At 42.0% G+C, this 24,538-nt stretch overlaps 2 protein-coding genes across 8 annotated transcripts in view; both read right to left on the reverse strand.

Moving 5' to 3' along the window:
• The window catches only part of LOC141053045 (uncharacterized), a 29,037-nt gene extending 16,175 nt beyond the window's left edge, over positions 1 to 12,862 (reverse strand). The window contains exons 1-3 of the mRNA XM_073550376.1: positions 12,465 to 12,862; positions 12,308 to 12,391; positions 11,483 to 12,176 (exon numbers count right to left, since the gene is read on the reverse strand). Of these exons, the coding sequence (XP_073406477.1) occupies positions 11,483 to 12,176; positions 12,308 to 12,391; positions 12,465 to 12,563 (877 nt within the window). The 5' untranslated portion in view covers positions 12,564 to 12,862. The remainder of the gene's footprint in view (positions 1 to 11,482; positions 12,177 to 12,307; positions 12,392 to 12,464) is intronic.
• HNF4G (hepatocyte nuclear factor 4 gamma) overlaps positions 1 to 24,538 on the reverse strand; it is a 259,847-nt gene that overhangs the window by 55,061 nt on the left and 180,248 nt on the right. For all 7 annotated transcript variants that reach the window (XM_073550629.1, XM_073550628.1, XM_073550627.1 and 4 more), the window contains exons 3-4: positions 18,678 to 18,772; positions 15,023 to 15,129 (exon numbers count right to left, since the gene is read on the reverse strand). In XM_073550629.1, the coding sequence (XP_073406730.1) occupies positions 15,023 to 15,129; positions 18,678 to 18,772 (202 nt within the window). The remainder of the gene's footprint in view (positions 1 to 15,022; positions 15,130 to 18,677; positions 18,773 to 24,538) is intronic.

The raw sequence follows: 24,538 nt of genomic DNA on the forward strand, positions 1-24,538 counted from the left end.
TTCTGGAGCAGGGCTGTTAACTCCGGATAATTTTTGAGGAAGCACTGCACCACCAGGTTCAAGGTGTGAGCCAAGCAAGGTATGTGGCTGAGTTTTGAAAGGGCTATGGCTGCCACAAAATTACGGCCGTTATCACTAACTACATTGCCTGCCTCAAGATGTACACTGCCCAGCTATGACTCAGTTTGTTGCTTCAAGTACTCGGCCAGCACCTCAGCGGTATGTCTGTCGCCCAAACACATCATCTGCAACACAGCCTGCTGACGCTTTCCACTAGCTGCTCGATAGGGGGACACATCGTGTGCAACAGTGGCAGCTGCAGATGGAGTGCTCGTACAACTGCGCTCTGTGGACGAGCTTTCGCTTCTGGAGGAGGAGGAGGAGGAGGAGGGTGGAACGCCTACAGCCAACTGTTTCCTATACCGTGGGCTAGGCAGCACTGTCCCACCACCGCTGTCCCCTGTGGACCCTGCATCCACCACATTAACCCAGTGCGCAGTGATGGACACGTAACGGCCCTGGCCATGCCGACTGGACCATGCATCAGTTGTGAGGTGCACCTTTCCGATCACTGACTGCTTGAGTGCATGGACAATGCGGTTTTTCACATGATGGTGGAGGGCTGGGATGGCTTTGCGAGAGAAGTGGCGACTGGGTAGGTCATAGCGTGGTACTGCATAGGCCATGAGTTCGCGGAAAGCTGTGCTTTCCACCAACCGAAAGGGCATCATCTCAAACGAGATTAGTTTGGCAATGTGGGCGTTCAAACCCAGTGTACACGGATGAAAGACTGAGTACTTTCTTGACCTACTCATAGTGTCTGGGAGGGTGAGCTGGACTTGAGAGCTGCATATGGTGGAAGTAGCGGTGGACAGGGCGGACTGAGAGAGGGTTGATGATGGTGATGGAGTTGGTGTTCTTTCTGATGGCCTAGAATCAGTCTTTCGATGATATAACAGTGGGATTCCCTGACTGCTGTGGCCTTGCAACGACACCTCAACATTTGCTGCTGTGCTAACCGGTGGGCTTACAGTGGGGGAAACAATGTAGTGTTGATGACTACCTTCGTTGTGATCAGTTGCACATGTGGCACTTGAGGTTTGGTGTTGTGTCCACACTTGCAAGTGCATGCTGGTTAAATGTCTAAGCATGCAACTGGTATTCAAATTTTTCAGATTTTTACCTCGGCTAAAGGTCTTTGCGCACTTCTTACAGATAACCTTGGCCTGATCATGAGGATTTTGTTCAAAAAAGTGCCACACTGCACTCTTCCTACTTTGGCAGACATTTTGCGGCCTAGCACGCTGTGATCTTTTGACCCTCTGGACAAGCTGTCCAGCAACTCTTTTGATGTTTGGAACCTGTCTTTGGAGTGCTCCGGGCCTGCCAGATAACAGCTGTTGCGATGTCGATGTCTGCTGTGGATGCTCCTCATCTGAGCTATTGGAAGCAGCACCCTCTTCCCCCAATGGATGCCAATCTGGGTCAACAACTGGGTCATCCATCACCTCCTCTTCTATGTCATGTGCACCTTCCTCTGTGTCACCGTGTATGGTGGTATAGTGTGCGGGAAGGGGCACCTGAGTCTCATCAGGGTCAGAATCTGGCTCTGTACACTGCGAGGACAATGTAGTGCTCTGAGTGAATGTACCAGCAGAATCATCCATCAGCGGCTGTGCATCAGTGCACTCCATGTCAGATTCATCTTGGCCTGGGTAATTCACCATTTCACTTGATAATCCAGGCATGGTATGTGAAAACAGCTCCATGGAGTAATCAGTAGTATGGCCTGCGTCATCCTTCAATCTTGGTTGGGGAGAAGGACACAAGGAAAGGTGTGGTTCATGAACATGAGCCTCCAATGACGACTCAGTGCTTTTACTTTTTACAACTGAAGAAGAGGAGGCGATAGAGCTGGAGGCTGAGTCAGCAATGTAAGACAAAACTTTTTCCTGATGCTCTGGCTTTAAAAGCGGTTTTCCAACTCCTAGAAAACTAAGCGTTCGAGGCCTTATGTAGCCAGACGATGACGCAGGCTCAACACCTCCTGCATTCGGTCCTATTTTGCTCTTGCCACTACCATCAGATCCACCACCAACACCATCACTACCAGCTGCCAACCCCCGCCCAATTCCACGGCCTCTTCCACCAGCCTTCCTCATTTTTGGTAGAAATGTAGACAAAATCCAACAAACTATATAGTATGTAAAACAAGGTACAAGGTGTCTATAGGACAGGGGAGATTTTGAATGTCTGCACACACTTTTGGACACTGGACACTTTTGGATTGTGTGAGGCCCAATGAATATCTGAGCGCTATGTGACAGGCTCGATGGCACAGCTGTGACCTAAGTGACTAGAGGATAAGTGATATTTTGAATCTCTGCACACACTTTTGGACACTGGACACTTTTGGATTGTGTGAGGCCCAATGAATATCTGAGCGCTATGTGACAGGCTCGATGGCACAGCTGTGACCTAAGTGACTAGAGGATAAGTGAGATTTTGAATCTCTGCACACACTTTTGGACACTGGACACTTTTGGATTGTGTGAGGCCCAATGAATATCTGAGCACTATGTGACAGGCTCGATGGCACAGCTGTGACCTAAGTGACTAGAGGATAAGTGAGATTTTGAATCTCTGCACACACTTTTGGACACTGGACACTTTTGGATTGTGTGAGGCCCAATGAATATCTGAGCGCTATGTGACAGGCTCGATGGCACAGCTGTGACCTAAGTGACTAGAGGATAAGTGAGATTTTGAATGTCTGCACACACTTTTGGACACTGGACACTTTTGGATTGTGTGAGGCCCAATGAATATCTGAGCGCTATGTGACAGGCTCGATGGCACTGCTGTGACCTAAGTGACTAGAGGATAAGTGAGATTTTGAATGTCTGCACACACTTTTGGACACTGGACACTTTTGGATTGTGTGAGGCCCAATGAATATCTGAGCGCTATGTGACAGGCTCGATGGCACAGCTGTGACCTAAGTGACTAGAGGATAAGTGAGATTTTGAATGTCTGCACACACTTTTGGACACTGGACACTTTTGGATTGTGTGAGGCCCAATGAATATCTGAGCGCTATGTGACAGGCTCAATGGCACAGCTGTGACCTAAGTGACTAGAGGATAAGTGAGATTTTGAATGTCTGCACACACTTTTGGACACTGGACACTTTTGGATTGTGTGAGGCCCAATGAATATCTGAGCGCTATGTGACAGGCTCGATGGCACAGCTGTGACCTAAGTGACTAGAGGATAAGTGAGATTTTGAATGTCTGCACACACTTTTGGACACTGGACACTTTTGGATTGTGTGAGGCCCAATGAATATCTGAGCGCTATGTGACAGGCTCGATGGCACAGCTGTGACCTAAGTGACTAGAGGATAAGTGAGATTTTGAATGTCTGCACACACTTTTGGACACTGGACACTTTTGGATTGTGTGAGGCCCAATGAATATCTGAGCGCTATGTGACAGGCTCGATGGCACAGCTGTGACCAAAGTGACTAGAGGATAAGGGAGATTGGATTGCTTTTAAAAAAGCAGTTTGCGGAGCAGTGGGTAAACAGCAATGCCAGCCTGTCAGGAAGCCTTAGAAGGCAGCCCAACAACCAACACCACTGATACACTACTATATAGCCTCCCCTTGCACTGCACACACAGTGACTGGTGTGTTGTGCAGGCCAAATTGCTATCAGCAGCAGAAGCAGTTTTTTTTTCTTCTCAGCAGGACAAAAAAAAAAATTGGGACTGCTTAAGCAGTTTGAGGCCCAATGAATATCTGAGCGCTATGTGACAGGCTCGATGGCGCAGCTGTGACCAAAGTGACTAGAGGATAAGGGAGATTGGATTGCTTTTAAAAAAGCAGTTTGCGGAGCAGTGGGTTAACAGCAATGCCAGCCTGTCAGGAAGCCTTAGAAGGCAGCCCAACAACCAACACCACTGATACACCACTATATAGCCTCCCCTTGCACTGCACACACAGTGACTGGTGTGTTGTGCAGGCCAAATCGCTAGCAGCAGAAGCAGTTTTTTTGTCTTCTTCCCTGCCTAACGCTCTCCCTACAGAATCAGCAGCAACCTCTCCCTATGCTAAGATCGGCAGAAGTAAGATGGCGGTCGGCGTGCACGCCCTTTTATACCCCCTGTGACGCCCACCAAAGCAAGCCAATCACTTGCATGCCCTTCTGAAAGATGGTGGTGACCCGTGCCTATGTCATCACGTTGCCCACAGTGTCCGTGGATCCTGATTGGCTGAAAAAGAGCGCAAAACAAACTTTTGAAACGCGACTTTGGCGCGTAAGTCGCCGACCTCGTGGCCGACCTCATCCTAGGGTCGGGTTTCGTTTCATGAAACCCGACTTTGCCAAAAGTCGGCGACTTTTGAATTTTTTCGACCCGTTTCGCTCAACTCTACTTGTGGGTTCAAAGTTCTCACCACATATCTAGATAAGTTCCTTGGGGGGTTTAGTTTCCAAAATGGGGTCATTTGTGGGGGGTTTCCACTGTTTAGGCACATCAGGGGCTCTCCAAACGCGACATGGCGTCCGATCTGAATTCCAGCCACTTTTGCATTGAAAAAGTCAAACGGCGCTCCTTCCCATCTGAGCTCTGCCATGCGCCGAAACAGTGATTCCCTCCCACATATCGGGTATCAGCGTACTCAAGACAAATGGTACAATAACTTTTGCAGTCCAATTTCTCCTGTTACCCTTGGTAAAATAAAAAAAATTGAACCTGAAGTATTTTTTTGTGAAAAAAAGTTAAATGTTAATTTTTTTTTAAATATTCAAAAAATTCCTGTGATGCACCTAAAGGGTTAATAAACTTTTTTTATGTGGTTTTGAGCACCTTAAGGGGTGCAGTTTTTAGAATGGTGTCACTTTTGGGTATTTTCTATCATATACACCCCACAAAGTGGCTTCAAATGTGATGTGGTCCGTAAAAATAAAATGGTGTTGCAAAAATGAGAAATCGCTGGTCAATTTTTAACAGTTACAACTTCCTAACAAAAAAAAATTTTGGTTCCAAAATTGTGCTGATGTAAAGTAAACATGTGGGGAATGTTACTTATCAAGTTTTTTGTGTGCCATATCTCTGTGATCTAAGGGCATAAAAATTCAAATTTGGAATATTGCGAAATTTTAAAAATTTTCGCCAAATTTTCATTTTTTTCACAAATAAACGCAAGTTATTTGAATGAAATTTTACCACTAACATGAAGTACAATATGTCACGAGAAAACAGTGTCAGAATCACCGGGATCCATGGAAGCGTTTCAGAGTTATTACCTTATAAAGGGACAGTGGTCAGAATTGTAAAAATTGGCCCGGGAGTTAACGTGCAAACCACCCTTGGTAGTGAAGAGGTTAAATCAATATTTTTGTAAGAAAAGGTAAAATTTTACTTTTTTCATTAAATATTGCCCTAAATCCTGTGAAGCCCCCTAAAGGGTAAAAAACTTCTTGAATGTGATTTTGTGCACTGTGAAGACTGCGGTTTTTACCATATTGTCATTTTTGGGGGTTAAAATGATTTGTGCATTTTTAGGGAAAAATTAGAACTAGCTGATAAACTTTTAACTCTTACAATTCTAAAAGTAATATGTTTCAAAAATGATGCTGATGTAGTAAAGTGGAAATGTAGCAAATCTTATTTATAATACTACTATAATAATCTGTTTTGTGTGGTATAATTATCTGGTTTAAAGGCATAAAAATTCAAAGTTTGAAAATTGCAAACTTTAAAATTTTTGTAACATTTTTGATATTTTCATAAATAAACGCAAATTATATCTACCTAAAATTTACCACTATCATGAAGTACAACATGTTGTAAAAAACAATCTCGGAACCCTAAGGCTAGTTTCACACTTGCTTTTTTTTGCAGCGCGTTTTTCCCGCAAAAAAACGCATTAAAAAAACGCATACAAATGCATACAAACGCTGCGTTTTTTTCCAGCATTTTAATGCGCATGCAGGAAAAAAACGCAGCGTTTTTGCGCGTTTGTATGCGTTTTTTGTGCGTTTGCGTTTTTTTACAGATTTTGGAAAAACCCCACAAAAAAGAAAAAACAACCATTCAACAACACACAAGACCAATGGGACTTCATTGTGGGTGTGGTATGTTAATATATATACACCCTGTCTACAGTATTCTTCACATTTGCTTGATTCTTCTCGTGACCATGGATCTGCGCTGGAAGAGTTTTCACTTCAACTTGGATTTGGACATCGCGATGGCTCAGGCGTATGCAGTTGCTTGCCATGAACAAAGGAAGAGAGAGAGGCAGCGAAGACGGCGGCGTTTGTGGATACATCCGATTGTTGAACTCCGGGAGAGCCGTGGGGCATACCACACCCTCTACAGCGAGCTACGTGCAAACCCGGAGAAATTTACTGATTATATCCGGATGTCCCACGAAAGTTTCATGGATTTGCTTGCTCGTGTCCAACAATCCATCCGGAGACAGGACACACAGCTCCGTCGTGCGATTCCTCCTGAGGAACGGCTACTGGTGACATTACGGTATGTTTTAAAAACAAAGGGGTGTGGTCTGATGTTTTTTTTTGGAAATTTAGTATTCAAAACCTTGGGTAATTAGTTTTCGTGAATGTACTAATATTTTTTTTATAGTTTTTAAAAATAATATACATAAATATTAATTTTACTTCTTTGTCTGTTCACAGATTCCTGGCGACTGGAGAAACCCTATCCTCACTACACTTCCAGTACCGTATTGGAATCTCTACCTTGTCTGGAATTGTTGCTGACACCTGCCGGGCTCTCTGGAATGTTCTTTGCCCAGAATTTATGCCCCTGCCCACCGCTGAAAAGTGGATGGAAATTGCTGACAAATTCTGGACAGTATGCAATTTTCCCAACTGTTTGGGAGCTGTTGATGGGAAACACATACGGATCATCAAACCCCAAAGAACGGGATCTGAGTACTATAATTACAAAAAGTACTTTTCAATAGTACTCATTGCAATTGCGGATGCCGGATGTATGTTTGTAGCAGTGGACATTGGAGCATTTGGCCGTGGTAATGACTCGCAGGCTTTTAAAAACTCAGACATGGGCCGGAGGTTGTATGGCAACCAATTTAATTTCCCTATGCCACGGCCTCTTCCTCACACCGAAGCTCCGCCACTGCCCTTTGTAATGGTTGGCGATGAGGCTTTTCAAATGTGCGGAAACTTACTGAAACCCTACTCCAGCCGGGACTTGGACCACACCAAAAAAATTTTTAATTACAGGCTGACCAGGGCCAGAAGAACTGTCGAGTGTGCTTTTGGGATTCTTGTTTCCAGATGGCGAATTCTGGGCACGGCCATTAATCTTAAACTTGAAACAGTCGATGAGGTGGTGAAGGCCTGTGTGGTTCTACATAACTTTGTGATGGCTAAAGAGCACCCGACCTTTGAACTGGACGATGATGCTCCTAACCCATTGCCTGAATTCACTCAGCACACTCTCAGGTCATCCGTTGAAGTTGGCCAAATGAGGGACAAATTTGCGGCCTACTTTATTTCTGATGTAGGACGGGTGCACTGGCAAGATGAAATGGTGTAATGTTGTTGTTTATGGTAATAAAAATCCTTATTTGATACCATTACTGAGTGCACTATATTTTTTAAACTCCGATTAATTAAAAAACTTCCCATGTATAACTGAATTTTGTTATGTTCACACACCTGGGCAGGTAAATACACATACGAGTTAAAATGCAGCATTGCTAGTCTGCGTTAAATATATTGGAATGAGCAAAGCTGCAGGCCATGAATCAGGAAACCATTTTTTTTCAAGATAAAATTGTGCAAATAGTTTAAAACAAAGTATGTGATTTTCTCAAAACACAACACTCAAAACCCAACCCCAATGAAAGTCCATGGGGAATACAAGTCAGCATTGAGTGGATGAATGTAATCTGCTCCATTAAAAGTTATTACACTAGGCCTTTGAATGACTATACTAGGCCGTGGTATTTCAAATATGAGTATACTAGGCCTTGGGGCTAGTAGTATAGTAATATGTGAAATACCACGGCCTAGTATAGTCATACCAAGGCCTACTGTAATAACTCGATTTTTAACAACTAGCATCTTGTTTCACCAAAAACAAACTGGTGAAACTAGAAAGAAACTTATTTTTTAGACAAGTTTCAACAGTTTGTTTTTCATGAAACCAGATTCTATTTTGTAAAACTAGAGTTATTACACTAGGCCTTGGAATGACTATACTAGGCCGTGGTATTTCAAATATGAGTATACTAGGCCTTGGGGCTAGTAGTATATGTGAAATACCACGGCCTAGTATAGTCATACCAAGGCCTACTGTAATAACTCGATTTTTAACAACTAGCATCTTGTTTCACCAAAAACAAACTGGTGAAACTAGAAAGAAACTTATTTTTTAGACAAGTTTCAACAGTTTGTTTTTCATGAAACCAGATTCTATTTTGTAAAACTAGAGTTATTACACTAGGCCTTGGAATGACTATACTAGGCCGTGGTATTTCAAATATGAGTATACTAGGCCTTGGGGATAGTAGTATATGTGAAATACCACGGCCTAGTATAGTCATACCAAGGCCTACTGTAATAACTCGATTTTTAACAACTAGCATTTTAAACAACTAGCATCTTGTTTCACCAAAAACAAAGTGGTGAAACTAGAAAGAAACTTTATTTTTTAGACAAGTTTCAACAATTTGTTTTTCATGAAACCAGATTCTATTTGGTAAAACTAGAGTTATTACACTAGGCCTTTGAATGACTATACTAGTCCATGTTATTTCACATATGACTATACTAGCCCTTGGGTTGGTTTTTAACATGTATTTACCCATCAGTGTGTGTGAGCGGCGCAAACAACATTAATGAAACTTATTAATGGTGAACCACAAATGTAAATTTATTTTTTATCACAAAAAAAAAATTTAAAAATTATTTTTTACGGCGTTTGGGGGCAGATGGTTTCAATTTGGGGGTGTGCAGGGAATATGCAACACTTGCAGTTGAAGACGGTGTTTGAGGGGAAGGGGCAACAAAACTTGTGGGGGAAGGTAGTCCAGTTAAGGGAATTAAACTTGGAACACTTGTAGGAGAGGAAATCTGTTCAGTTACATTAGTTGTAATGGCATGTCGCCGTAGGCTTGTGTGCCTGGACCGACTTTGGCCCAATGCCCGCCTTGATTGATTTCGCCTTGAAGTAGGGGCAAATATGGAATGTAGGTCCCCCGTCTGCTGGTATGGCTGCTGCTGCTGAGGTGGCGGCTGCTGCTGCAGAGGTTGCGGCTGCTGCTGAGGTGGCGGCTGCTGCTGAGGTGGCAGCTGCTGCTGAGGTGGTTGCTGCTGCTGAGGTGGTTGCTGCTGCTGCTGAGGTGGCGGCTGCTGCTGAGGTGGTTGCTGCTGCTGCTGAGGTGGCGGCTGCTGCTGAGGTGGCTGCTGCTGCTGAGGTGGCGGCTGCTGAGTTGGCTGCTGCTGCTGAGGTGGCTGATGCTGCTCTTCTTGGTCAGTGCTCGTCCTTGCAGGAGGACTGGTGGCGGCAGTGATGGCCCAGGTTTGCAGAGTGGTGGTGGCAGGGCTACTACATGTTGTTGTAGCGGCAGGGCTGTTCCATGTTTGCCTAGTGGTGGCTGAGCTCCACGCATGCATGGGATTGGCGGTGGTGCTCCAGACAGGAGCAGCGCTTGCCATGGTGGTGTCGGTGAAGTGACCAGCTGCACTCAGACTTGTGGTGGTGTAACGGTGGGTGTCCAGCCTTTGAAGAGAGGTGTCCGTGCAGTGGTATGCAGCACAAGTCGGTAGTGAGGTGAAGCGAGTCAATGGTGGCACAGGTGGAAAGGACACCACTGACTGCTGACCGTACCGATTATGCTGCATAGCCTGCAAGAAAGCATTGTTGCAGGCCTGCAGCACATTCAGCTGTTGATCAGGACTAAGGTGTTCCGCCATGCCCTTTTCAATCTTACTAAAAAAATGGTGTGCTGGTCTGTTGAGGTCGGCCTCCAGACGGTCAAGGCGCTGTTCTACAGAATTGAAGCGGTGTTCAAAGTGGTTAAAACCACGTTCCATCAGTGCAAAACCGCTTTCAACTCTGTCGGACAGTGACTTGAGGCTGGAATTAAATGTCTCGCTCAAATGCATAAACTCGGGCAAGACATTCCTGTCCAAGGCCCTCTGCCGCTGGCGGGTAGTGCCCGCATAACCAGTGGCAGAGACCTGGGACAGGGGAACACCTGATGGCCCAGCTTCCTGGTCACCAGCTGTGTGTGTGTGGGACCTGCAAGGTGCTTCCTGGCTGTCGGATGGCTGGGACGGGTCAGAGGACGTCCGACGAAGGACCGCTCCAGGGCCAGGTTGCAGGGTGCTGCTCCAGGTGCTGTGGAAGAAAGGAAAATCATTACTACCATGCCTTTACAAGAAGCATCAGCTGTGGATTAGAAAAACACAGATTAATAAAAATAAAAACCCAAAATGTATAATACTTACGATCTTGTGGCAAGGACCGGTCTTAGGAACTGCAACGCGTGATAGTGACGGTATCTAGTTCTGGTCCTTGACGCAGATCCACTGCGAACCTGGCCCTCAGCACGAACATCACTGTTGAAGCGGTCCTTGATCGAACGCCAACGTGTTCGGACTTTGTCCACTGTTGATAAAAAAAAACAGTGCCGTCAAGTACAACAGTCACTGCTTCACAATTTAGCAATACAATACTCAAAGCAGTCACTGTACACCCCGATGACACTGTTGGGTTTCCTGCTAGAATACACCTAGCACGAAACCCAACAGTGCCGTCAAGGACAACAGTCACTGCGGCACAATGTAGCAATACAATACTCAAAGCAGTCACTGTAGACCACGATGACACTGTTGGGTTTCCTGCTAGAATACGCCTAGCACGAAACCCAACAGTGCCGTCAAGGACAACAGTCACTGCGGCACAATGTAGCAATACAATACTCAAAGCAGTCACTGTAGACCACGATGACACTGTTGGGTTTCCTGCTAGAATACGCCTAGCACGAAACCCAACAGTGCCGTCAAGGACAACAGTCACTGCGGCACAATGTAGCAATACAATACTCAAAGCAGTCACTGTAGACCCCGATGACACTGTTGGGTTTCCTGCTAGAATACGCCTAGCACGAAACCCAACAGTGCCGTCAAGGACAACAGTCACTGCGGCACAATGTAGCAATACAATACTCAAAGCAGTCACTGTAGACCCCGATGACACTGTTGGGTTTCCTGCTAGAATACGCCTAGCACGAAACCCAACAGTGCCGTCAAGGACAACAGTCACTGCGGCACAATGTAGCAATACAATACTCAAAGCAGTCACTGTAGACCCCGATGACACTGTTGGGTTTCCTGCTAGAATACGCCTAGCACGAAACCCAACAGTGCCGTCAAGGACAACAGTCACTGCGGCACAATGTAGCAATACAATACTCAAAGCAGTCACTGTAGACCACGATGACACTGTTGGGTTTCCTGCTAGAATACGCCTAGCACGAAACCCAACAGTGCCGTCAAGGACAACAGTCACTGCGGCACAATGTAGCAATACAATACTCAAAGCAGTCACTGTAGACCACGATGACACTGTTGGGTTTCCTGCTAGAATACGCCTAGCACGAAACCCAACAGTGCCGTCAAGGACAACAGTCACTGCGGCACAATGTAGCAATACAATACTCAAAGCAGTCACTGTAGACCACGATGACACTTTTGGGTTTCCTGCTAGAATACGCCTAGCACGAAACCCAACAGTGCCGTCAAGGACAACAGTCACTGCGGCACAATGTAGCAATACAATACTCAAAGCAGTCACTGTAGACCACGATGACACTGTTGGGTTTCCTGCTAGAATACGCCTAGCACGAAACCCAACAGTGCCGTCAAGGACAACAGTCACTGCGGCACAATACAGAGCAGGGAAATACTCACTAAACGCCTTTTTGGCGGATGCTGTGGCGCTGTCCCAGCCATCCATCAACGCTGCGGCCACCTCATTCCATAGCCGCCGTGTCACCACATTGTCCTTGTACAGCCGGTCACGGCTGTCCCACAACGGCGAACGCTCCTGGACCAGGCTGATGAGCTGCTCATTATCCAGGTAGACGTCTTCATCCCGTTGTGGAACCTAGACAAAACACATTCATTAGAATAATCAAATTTAAATTGACTAAAAAGTTACAAAAAAAGAAACAAAAAAAAGAGTAAAAATAGAAGATAAAAAAAAAAAAAAAACATTACAAATCATTTGATACTTACATTACGTATAACCACCGGAAATTGGCTTCGCTGCTCCTGCTGTTCGCCCTCACTATTCCCGTCCGCAGATGATGATGACGATGTCTGAAAGTTGAAAAAAACGTAAGAGATTTGGAGAAGCAGCAGATATACTTACCAGATGCACGAAAATAATCACCTCACGGTCTGCTTGCGCCAATTCCTGCCGCGATGGGGAATACTCCGATTCTGAAGACATACTGCATGTAAAAATAATAAAAATCATTAGTACATACATAATTTAAAAGGACAGGCATATAATGTAATATACTCACATTCTTCGCTGATATAATGGGTTCTTGGTTGAATGTCTGCTCTTCAATCTGTCTAGTGTAGTAGTGGCAGAGTTTTGGCAGGCACCTCCTTTATATAGCCTTTTTTTTTTGGACTTTAGAAGATTCTAACTAGGATAAAAAGTGGACACCACCCAAAAAACGCTGCGCTAAAAAAGCGCATACCTGCGCATGCCAGTGCGCACGTATGCGCATCCATAGGCTATAATGGCCATTTTTAGTGCAAAACGTGCGCATACGTGCGCATGCGATTTTTTCAAGGGCCAAAAAATGCAACATGCAGCGTCTGGAAAATACCAACGCACACCCCAAAAAAACGCAGCGCATGAAAATCGCATACATGCGCTTACAAGTGCGCAGGTATGCGCACCCATGTTAAATATAGGGGAAAAATCGCATGCGCACGTATGCGTTTTTTTCCAGCGCTAAAAAACGCAAATGTGAAACCAGCCTAAGACATGTTTAAGTGCTCCAAAGTTATTAACTCAAAATTTGACATTCATCAGAATTGAAAAAGTTGACCTAGTCAGGAAGGCGAAAACAGTCTGAGGGGTGAAGGGATGAAATTATTAAGGTTGTATTTTATGTTGTTTATGTTGCTGCACCTTTTGAGACTTAAGAAATATATATTCTTGTTAGAGTCAACATATGAAGTGGATCACTAGTGTATAGTGAGGGAAATAAGTATTTGGTCCCTTGCTGATTTTGTAAGTTTGCCCACTGACAAAGACATGAACAGTCTATAATTTTAAGGGTAGGTAAATTTTAACATTGAGAGATAGAATGTCAAAAATAAAATCCAGAAAATCACATTGTATTAATTCTATAAACTTATTTGCATTTTGCAGTGAGAAATGAGTATTTGATTGCTCTGGCAAACAAGACTTAATATTTGGTGGCAAAACCCTTGTTGGCAAGCACAGCAGTCAGACTTTTTTGTAGTTGATGATGATGTTTGCGCACATGTCGGGAGGAATTTTGGTCCACTCCTCTTTGCAGATCATCTCTAAATTATTAAGATTTTGAGGCTGTTGCTTGGCAACTGGGAGCTTCAACTCCCTCCATAAGTTTTCTATGGGAATAACATCTGGAGACTGGATAGGCCACTCCATGACCTTAATGTGCTGTGGTCCCACCTGCCTTGCGATCATTAACAAGATCCCCCCATGTTGTTTTATGCTGATCTCTCACCTACCTCATGATCAAGGATAATCCACGAGGTGAGGTTTTGCATGGTGCCCCAGATCAATGTTAATTGACAGTCATTTTGTATTTCTTCCATTTTCTTACTATAGCACCAACAGTTGTCTCTTTCTTACCCAGCATCTTACTTATGGTTTTGTAACCCATTCCAGCTTTGTGCAGGTCTATGATCTTGTCCCTGACATCCTTATAAAGGTCTTTGGTCTTGCCCATGTTGTAGAGATTAGAGTCTGACTGATTAATTGAGTCTGTGGTCAGGATTCTTTTTTAAAGGTGACTATGTAAGTCAGCTGTCTTTAATGCAGGTGATAAGTTGATTAGGAGCGTCTAACTGGTCTGTAGGAGCCAGAACTCCTAATGGTTGGTGGATGATCAAATACTTATTTTTCACGGCAAAATGCAAATGCATTTATATAATTTATACAATGTGATATTCTGGATTTTTTTTGTGATATTCTAAAAAGTAAACCTATCCTTAATATTATAGACTCTTCATGTCTTTGTTAGTGGGCAAACAAAATCTGCAAGGGATCAAATACTAAAATACTATTGATGCATAGACAAATATGTATATGTATATACATACACATAAAGAGCTGATATATATATATATATATATGTACAGTCTAACAGTTCAAATAAAGTGATGATATATGTACAGTCTATCAGTTCACATACAGAGCTTGTACAGTGTGTCCGTAAAGTCATGGTGCACTTTTGACCAGTCACTGGAAAGCAACAAAAAACGATAGAAATATGAAATCTGCTCCAAATGAAAGAAACACTCTCCCAGTTTCATGCCTATTCAGTGCAGTTCGATGTGGGCTCCATTTGTTGCCCTACACACATCGAAACGATAGTGAAGTTCTTGCCACACACGGGTTAGGATGTCTGATGTAACAGAGTGAATAACATCAGCGATTCTCAGTTTCAACTGATTAATCTAATTGATATCTTCGATGTACACATGTTGCTTCACATAAGCCCAAAAGTAAATGTCTAAGGGCATCAGATCTGGGGATCGTAGTGGCCATGGCTTGACAGAACCCCTGCCTATTTAAAAGTGCGCCATGACTTTACGGACACACTATATATGTATAGTCTATCAGTTCTGTATATAATGTATATTTGTAAGACTTTAGTAAAAAACATTTAATATGTGAAGCAAGTTTTGATTGCATTCAAATTGATGTTTTCTTACCTGGCGAGACAGAGCCTCAGCTTGTGACAGTGTGTTAATGGAGGGGATACTGCTTCCATCAAATGTATTTTTTCTTGTACTTATTCGATCTCTTTCATTTTGAACAGCTATATTAAAAAATAGGTGAAATGTATTTCCATTAACAAATATACTCAAAATAAATGTATATGCTATTAGTTCAGATAATGACCACAAGACTGAGCAGTAGAGTTGAGCGAAACAGGTTGGCCAGATTCATAAGTCGCCGACTTAAGGCAAAGTCGGGTTTCGCAGACTGAAACCTGACCACAGCGTGAAGTCAGCCATGCGGTCAGCAAAATGAGCGCCAAAGTCGGATTTCCCAGAATGCTTGCATGTGACTTTTTTCAGCCACTGAGCAAGGACGTACACTGTGGGCAACGAGATGACATGCGCAGCATCCGGAGAGAGAGAGATTTCGCGCACTTTAAAAAAGCGGTTCAGCATGTAGGTGTGTTTAGTGTCCTCCACTCCCTGCCAACTTTGCTTCCCCATTGACTTGCATTGGGTTTCGTGTTTCAGTCGGACCTTTGACTTTTCCCGATAGTCGGTCGATTTTGTTCGACTCGACTTTTGAGAAAGTCGGGTTTCATGAAACCCGACTCGACCCTAAACAAGGCAAAGTCGCTCATCTCTACTGAGCAGTGATAACTAAGGCTGACTTGTACTTTTGTTAACCAAGAACTGCAAGCTGAGCTTTTGATCATTTCGTTAATGTTAATAGAAAATTAAGCTAGTGTTGTATCTAAATGAACTATAATATTTCACTAGGCATGGACTAATATATTTTTGATTCTATATTCTGTATCCCTTCCCTTTTTTGTGCACTTGAGAAGTTGTCTTCTAAAGTTACTGCAGAGAACCAAGAGAAAAAAACATGAGACCTGAATATAGCACTAAATAGTAAGGATGAGGTTAGAAGCAAATGTAATCCATAATCCAAAGTGCTCCACAAAAACGTCACACTTGTCTATGGCTCTATCTAGTGTCTTGACTCTGATATTTATTCACCTGAGCTGCAATACTAGATCCAACCATTGTCAACAGAAGTGCTGATTTTAAAGACCTTAGGCAGGATTTACATGATATTTTACCCTACATTCAGTGGCTCTATAGGGCATTTCATCTGAAACCCCACAAAACGGGACTTGATGAGACAACTGACTATAATGATGCAAACGGAGTCCCCATGTACTATATTGTACATCACTTTTGGCTACAGTCATATGTAAAAGTTTGGGCACCCCTATTAATGTTAACCTTTTTTCTTTATAACAATTTTGGTTTTTGCAACAGCTATTTCAGTTTCATATATCTAATAACTGATGGACTCAGTTATATTTCTGGATTCAAATGAGGTTTATTGTACTAACAGAAAATGTGCAATCTGCATTTAAACAAAATTTGACCGGTGCAAAAGTATGGGCACCCTTATCATTTTCTTGATTTGAACACTCCTAACTACTTTTTACTGACTTCCTGAAGCACTAAATTGGTTTTGTAACCTCATTGAGCTTTGAACTTCATAGCCAGGTGTATCAACTCATGAGAAAAGGTATTTAAAGTGGCCACTTGCAAGTAGTTCTCCTATTTGATTCTCCTATGAAGAGTGGCATCATGGGCTCCTCAAAACAACTCTCAAATGATCTGAAAACAAAGATTATTCAACATAGCTTTTCAGGGGAAGAATACAAAAAGTTGTCTCAGAGATTTAACCTGTCAGTTTCCACTGTGAGGAACATAGTAAGGAAATGGAAGAACACAGGTACAGTTCTTGTTAAGCCCAGAAGTGGCAGGCCAAGAAAAATATCAGAAAGGCAGAGAAGAAGAATGGTGAGAACAGTCAAGGACAATCCACAGACCACCTCCAAAGACCTGCAGCATCATCTAGCTGCAGATGGTGTCACTGTGCATCGGTCAACAATACAGCGCATGCATAACAACTTTTTGTATGACCAAACAACTCAATCTTTGTTTCATCAGTCCACAGGACCTTCTTCCAAAATGTAACTGGCTTGTCCAAATGTGCTTTTGCATACCTCAGGCGACTCTGCTTGTGGCGTGCTTGCAGAAACGGCTTCTTTCGCATCACTCTCCCATACAGCTTCTCCTTGTGCAAAGTGCGCTGTATTGTTGACCGATGCACAGTGACACCATCTGCAGCAAGATGATGCTGCAGGTCTTTGGAGGTGGTCTGTGGATTGTCCTTGACTGTTCTCACCATTCTTCTTCTCTGCCTTTCTGATATTTTTCTTGGCCTGCCACTTCTGGGCTTAACAAGAACTGTACCTGTGTTCTTCCATTTCCTTACTATGTTCCTCACAGTGGAAACTGACAGGTTAAATCTCTGAGACAACTTTTTGTATCCTTCCCCTGAAAAGCTATGTTGAATAATCTTTGTTTTCAGATCATTTGAGAGTTGTTTTGAGGAGCCCATGATGCCACTCTTCATAGGAGAATGAAATAGGAGAACTACTTGCAAGTGGCCACTTTAAATACCTTTTCTCATGAGTTGATACACCTGGCTATGAAGTTCAAAGCTCAATGAGGTTACAAAACCAATTTAGTGCTTCAGGAAGTCAGTAAAAAGTAGTTAGGAGTGTTCAAATCAAGAAAATGATAAGGGTTCCCATACTTTTGCACCGATCAAATTTTGTTTAAATGCAGATTGCACATTTTCTGTTAGTACAATAAACCTCATTTGAATCCAGAAATAGAACTGAGTCCATCAGTTATTAGATATATGAAACTGAAATAGCTGTTGCAAAAAACAAAATTGTTATAAAGAAAAAAGGTTAACATTAATAGGGGTGCCCAAACTTTTACATATGACTGTATATACTAGTAGTTGAGGATGACAGAAATATGTAATCTACTACATCTTAGTGCCCACCTGCAATAAGCGTATATGGCCAAAGTTGTTTACGACACAGAACAATGTGACCAGGTACGGACTGGGGATGAAATTCAGCCCTGGCATTTGAAATCATACAGGCCCATGGTGTCCATGTCCCCAAGAACCAGATGGGATATGTTACTAATGTTACCCTTTATGGAGAAAAGGAAGATTTACTACAAGACCAATATTTCTAATGAAACCCGTGACATGCTGGAGTAAGTGACGGAGTCAGCGACTTTGTACTCTTAACAGTATGGGTGTCTTAACAACATAGGAAACAAGGCAGCCCATGACCAGACAGGCCCTTCTGGCATTTTCCAGAATTGCCAGATGGCCATTCAAGCCCTGACTGTGACTCTGCCTGCATCGTCATAGTCAATTGTCCTGTCAGCATATATGCCCAAATCCAGCTTTGCAGTGAGTCAGACACAAGCCCCAACGGAGCCATTGAACATTGTGTAAAACTCTATATGAACATAGCCTTAGACTTGTTTAGCAAATTCTGAACTACCCATTAATTTCACGACCTAAAACAGTATTGCTCCTTCTATTTTGGAGTGCTTCCATTGCTCATAGCAGTTGTTGTCACTTGGAAAGTTATATTTTAACCTAAGTGCCCTTGTATACAAATTTTACATGAGACACAAACATATGACTTAGAATAAAGAACTGTTCTTCACTTCTTCTATTGTACAGCGCTCAACCTAAAGAAAGCCAACAGAGCAAATAGAAATGTACCTTCTTTTTTCATTCCCGCTCTAAAACACTTTTTCAGGCGACAATATCTGCACTGGTTTCTTTTATCTTTGTCAACAATGCATTGTCTGCTAAACCTAGAGAATTGAAAGAAGGCATGCATCATTACATATGTAAGTGAAGGAGTCATCAATATTAGATAAGTGGTTCACACTCTCTTATTACACCTATCACATGGAGTTGAGTTGAGGCATTCACGCAAACTTTGTATCCCCTTATTTACCAAAAGAGAGCAAAAAAACTACAAATAGTAATAACAAAAAAAAATCTTTTTCCTTGCAAAGCGCACATAGGACAACATTTTTAAAACAAGAGCACAAAAAATAAATAAATTTTACCAAGAGTCTGTACCCTGATACGTGCTGGATTCCAAGAATCATTTTTCGCATGCACAGCAAAATAGGGACTGAAGACCCTCGGTATGAGAATCGTGTCAATATAAAGTTACTCAGTGCTAAAAATAATTATATTAAAGAGACACGATTCATGAAAATAAAAGCAGACAAAAGTTTAATATAACCAAAAATTGGGATTTGCAGATAGGAAAGGGTAGGACATATCATCCCATGCTTCCTGCCATACACAGTGGCTTCCTCAAGGACCTTGTATTTTTCATTTTCTCCTAAAAGATTTTGTTTACCCCAATTGGATATGCATGAACTGTTTGAGCCAACGAATCAATGTATAAGCCTAAAGAACTTTGTACGAAGTAGCAGTTGGTTCTGGGTCGCTGTAAGGTTGCTCATGACTCTGTTGTGTACTTGAGTCTTTATTTCTTGGCTACAGGAATAGCCAAGTCAAGTTCACACAAAAGGGTCTATTGCAAGTTTCCTTTACAGAAATGCATAATACAAAGCAATTGTTTAAAATAAAAATTTCACCAAAAGAATTAAAATGGCTGAAATTCTCTGCAAAATCTGTAACAAAATTCACATCTACTGTAAATACTATATTAAAAGGGTTGTCACAAAATGCTTTTTTTTAATCCCTAAAGCTTGCACATATTGAACACAGGAAAAAAGGATACTTTCCCTCCCCGGCCCAGTTCTACCTCTCAATGATTACTCTAATCTTTGTTCACTGGATGCAGCGGTGACATAACATCGACAGCACAAATAATTTCGGCAGCCAATCACTGAGCTCTGCGTGATTTACTCACAGAGGAAGCCTAGAGAACTGGGGAGGGTGAGTATCATTGTATTTATTTTTTTTAAACATGCGCAGTAGCACACCTCTAAAATAAAAAAAAGATTACTTCTGGGCAAACTCTTCAAAGGAAAATTATTATTTGATTGTTGCTGCCCAAACCACGGGCAGTATAAATCAGAGACTTGTTGTGCAATTACCGGGTTTTCAAACATACCTGGCTGCAATAACACAGCCAAGCTCTGATTCATGCTGTTGTTCGGGTAGCACTATTCTATTAACAGGTTCCCTTTAATACCGTAGCATTTTCAGGAAGGTTAAAGGTTTGCAAAAAATAATTTTTTATGTACTTGTATGCTGTGAAAGAATACTGTACACTCGCTAAATTGTCTTAATTTTATGTTGAGAATTTTTTTTTGTTACAAAAAGTAAAAGAATAATTAAAGCAATACAGAATGAGTTAATGCAGTGGTTGGCACAAGGTCAAATGACTTCTATGAACGTTTTTACAAGTATGTTGTGATTTGTATGTCTTTGCCTGAGAGGGAAATTACATTACAAACTCTACTGAAGAAGGGATGAATGTGAATAGATGTATCCTGTGTAAAGTTTTACCATATATTTTGCTTTGTGCACACAATGGATGGCAGTAATAATAACACTAAGGTTTAGCAACTTCTGATCAGGTGGCAGTTGTGGTAAAATTCTGTTAGATCACCATGATTGCACCAAAACCTTTTTGTTTCCTTATCTATGAAAAGGTTTTAAGATGACATAGCATAATGCAAGAGCACAATTAAATCAAGAGGGGAAATAACAAGATGCCTTTACATAATAGAATGACTCCATGATTTCTTTTTATTTCAGAGTTAGAGCAGTGCTACAGATCCCTGACCCTAGTGTTATACTTCCCAGCTGTGCCTTCAGCTGTGCCTGGAGCCCTTTCGGTCCCACTCCATATTGTGATGGCATCTTATGAGTGACTGGAAGTCAGAGGTAGCCATCACAAGTGCTCAATTTAAGTCTATGAGAACCTCTTTTTGACCTTGTACTGGCTCTCATAGACTTACATTGAGTTGTGTTGGAATATGTTTGGTGCAACAACTCCATTCCTATCTATGAGTGTTTACTTGCTAGATTTATATGCTGTTTATAAAGATAGAGCAAAAAAAACTCCATAAGGCTCACACAGGGATAGCATGTGACTGTATTTCCTGATTTCCTGTGTTTGTGCATGAGAGAAGCAGCCTGCTGCAGATGCTGCACAGATAGAGACACACAAACGATTTATTCCTGATCTATTAAGCTTATCATTAGAGTTGAGCGATACCGTCCGATACTTCAAAGTATCGGATCGGAATGGATCGGCCGATCTTAAAAAAAAGTATCGGTATCGCCGATTCCGATACCGGAAGTCCCATTCAAGTCTATGGGACTTCCGGTATCGGAATAAGAAAAACCCTGTTTTTGCCTTGTACAGCCTCTCTGGGGTCTGTACGGGCCTTTCGGGGGGCTGTGCCGGCCTGCCAGGGGGTCTGTGCAGGCTCCGGTGGTCTGTGCCGGCCTGCCGGTGGTCTGTGCAGGCTCCGGTGGTCTGTGCCGGCCTGCCGGGGGCTGTGCCGGCCTGCCGGTGGTCTGTGCAGGCTCCGGTGGGCTGTGCCGGCCTGCCGGGGGGCTGTGCCGGCCTGCCGGTGGTCTGTGCAGGCTCCGGTGGGCTGTGCCGGCCTGCCGGGGGGCTGTGCCGGCCTGCCGGTGGTCTGTGCAGGCTTCGGGGGTCTGTGCAGGCATCGTCCGATGGGACTACAAGTCCCATCGGGCGATGCCTGCTACCATGACAGTGATTGACACATTAGCCAATGATGGGACAGTAGTAGTCCCATCATCCGGCTAATGTGTTGAATGTAAAAAAAAAAAAAACATTACATGCTACATACATGCTACATACATACAACATGCATACTACATACATGCTACATTCATACTACATACTACATACATGCTACGTTCATACTACATATATACTACATGCAACATGCATACTACATATATACTACATGCAACATACATACTACATATATACTACATGCATGCAACATGCATACTACATATATACTACATGATACATACATACTACATATATGCTACATACATACTACATATATACTACATGCATGCTACATACATACTGCATGCTACATACATACTACATGCTACATACATACTACATATATGCTACATACATACTACATATATACTACATGAATGCTACATACATACTGCATGCTACATACATACTACATGCTACATACATACCACATATATACTACATACATACTACATGCATGCTACATGCATGCTACATGCTACATACTTAACACATATATACTACATGCATGCTACATACATACTACATGCTACATACATACCACATACATACTACATACATACTACATACATGCTACATACATACTACATGCTACATACATACTACATATATACTACATGCATGCTACATACATACTACATGCTACATACATACTACATATATACTACATGCATGCTACATACATACTACATGCTACATACATACTACATATATACTACATGCATGCTACATACATACTACATACATAATACATGCATGCTACATACATACTACATGCTACATACATACCACATACATACTACATATATACTACATGCATGCTACATACATACTGCATGCTACATGCATGCTACATGCATGCTACATACATACTACATGCTACATACATACCACATATATACTACTTACATACTACATACAATACATTCATACAATACATACATAGACATACAGTACATATAACATAGAGTAACATACTTACCAATACTTGTCACATTGTTCCCCGAAGCCATTGTCTTTTACGGAATAAATATTAACATAACAAACCACAAAAATACTCACCCACGATCCGAAGCAGTCCACGAGTGTGTCCCACGACGATCTTGGGTAGAGAACTGCAGCATCAGCTGATGCTGCCGTTCTCTACGGGCTGCAGGAATCCAATGACGGAAGGTAGGTATCCTTCCGCACTGTATTCCTCCGCCACTTAAAAAAAAAATGTCCCTAGTCTCACTTTATGGTAAAAGCTGTGTGGGAATTTCCCACGCAGCAATGGCATAAAGTGAGACTAGGGACTTTTTTTTTTTAAGTGGCGGAGGAATACAGTGCGGAAGGATACCTACCTTCCGTCATTGGATTCCTGCAGCCTGTAGAGAACGGCAGCATCAGCTGATGCTGTAGTTCTCTACCCAAGATCGTCGTGGGACACACTCGTGGACTGCTTCGGATCGTGGGTGAGTATTTTTGTTGTTTGTTATGTTAATATTTATTCCGTAAAAGACAATGGCTTCGGCGAACAATGTGACAAGTATTGGTAAGTATGTTACTCTATGTTATATGTACTGTATGTCTATGTATGTATTGTATGAATGTATTGTATGTAGTATGTATGTAGTATATATGTGGTATGTATGTAGCATGTAGTATGTATGTAGTATGTATGTAGCATGCATGTAGTATATATGTAGTATGTATGTAGCATGTAGCATGTAGTATGTATGTAGTATGTATGTGGTATGTATGTAGCATGTAGTATGTATGTAGCATGCATGCAGTATGTATGTAGTATGTATGTAGTATATATGTAGTATGTATGTAGCATGTAGTATGTATCTAGCATGCATGTAGTATATATGTAGTATGTATGTAGCATGTAGTATGCATGTAGCATGCATGTAGTATGTATGTAGTATGTATGTAGTATGTATGTGGTATGTATGTAGCATGCATGTAGTATATATGTGTTATGTATGTAGCATGCATGTAGTATGTATGTAGCATGTATGTAGTATGTATGTGGTATGTATGTAGCATGCATGTAGTATGTATGTAGTATATATGTGGTATGTATGTAGTATGTATGTAGTATGTATGTAGCATTCAGTATGTATGTAGCATGTATGTAGTATGTATGTAGTATGTATGTAGTATATATGTAGTATGTATGTAGCATGTAGTATGTATGTAGCATGCATGTAGTATATATGTAGTATGTATGTAGCATGTAGTATGTATGTAGCATGTATGTAGCATGCATGTAGTATGTATGTAGTATGTATGTAGTATGTATGTAGCATGTAGTATGTATGTAGCATGCATGTAGTATATATGTAGTATGTATGTAGCATGTAGTATGTATGTAGCATGTAGTATGTATGTAGCATGCATGTAGTATGTATGTAGTATGTATGTAGTATATATGTAGTATGTATGTAGCATGTAGTATGTATGTAGCATGCATGTAGTATATATGTGTTATGTATGTAGCATGCATGTAGTATGTATGTAGTATGTATGTAGCATGCATGTAGTATGTATGTAGTATATATGTGGTATGTATGTAGTATGTATGTAGTATGTATGTAGTATGTATGTAGCATGCATGTAGTATGTATGTAGTATATACAGTGGGGAAAAAAAGAATTTAGTCAGTCAGCAATAGTGCAAGTTCCACCACTTAAAAAGATGAGAGGCGTCTGTAATTTACATCATAGGTAGACCTCAACTATGGGAGACAAACTGAGAAAAAAAAATCCAGAAAATCACATTGTCTGTTTTTTTTTTTCATTTTATTTGCATATTATGGTGGAAA

This window comes from Dendrobates tinctorius, unplaced genomic scaffold (assembly GCF_039654945.1).
Source record: "Dendrobates tinctorius isolate UK_male_01 unplaced genomic scaffold, ASM3965494v1 ptg000165l, whole genome shotgun sequence".
Classification (NCBI taxonomy): domain Eukaryota; kingdom Metazoa; phylum Chordata; class Amphibia; order Anura; family Dendrobatidae; genus Dendrobates; species Dendrobates tinctorius.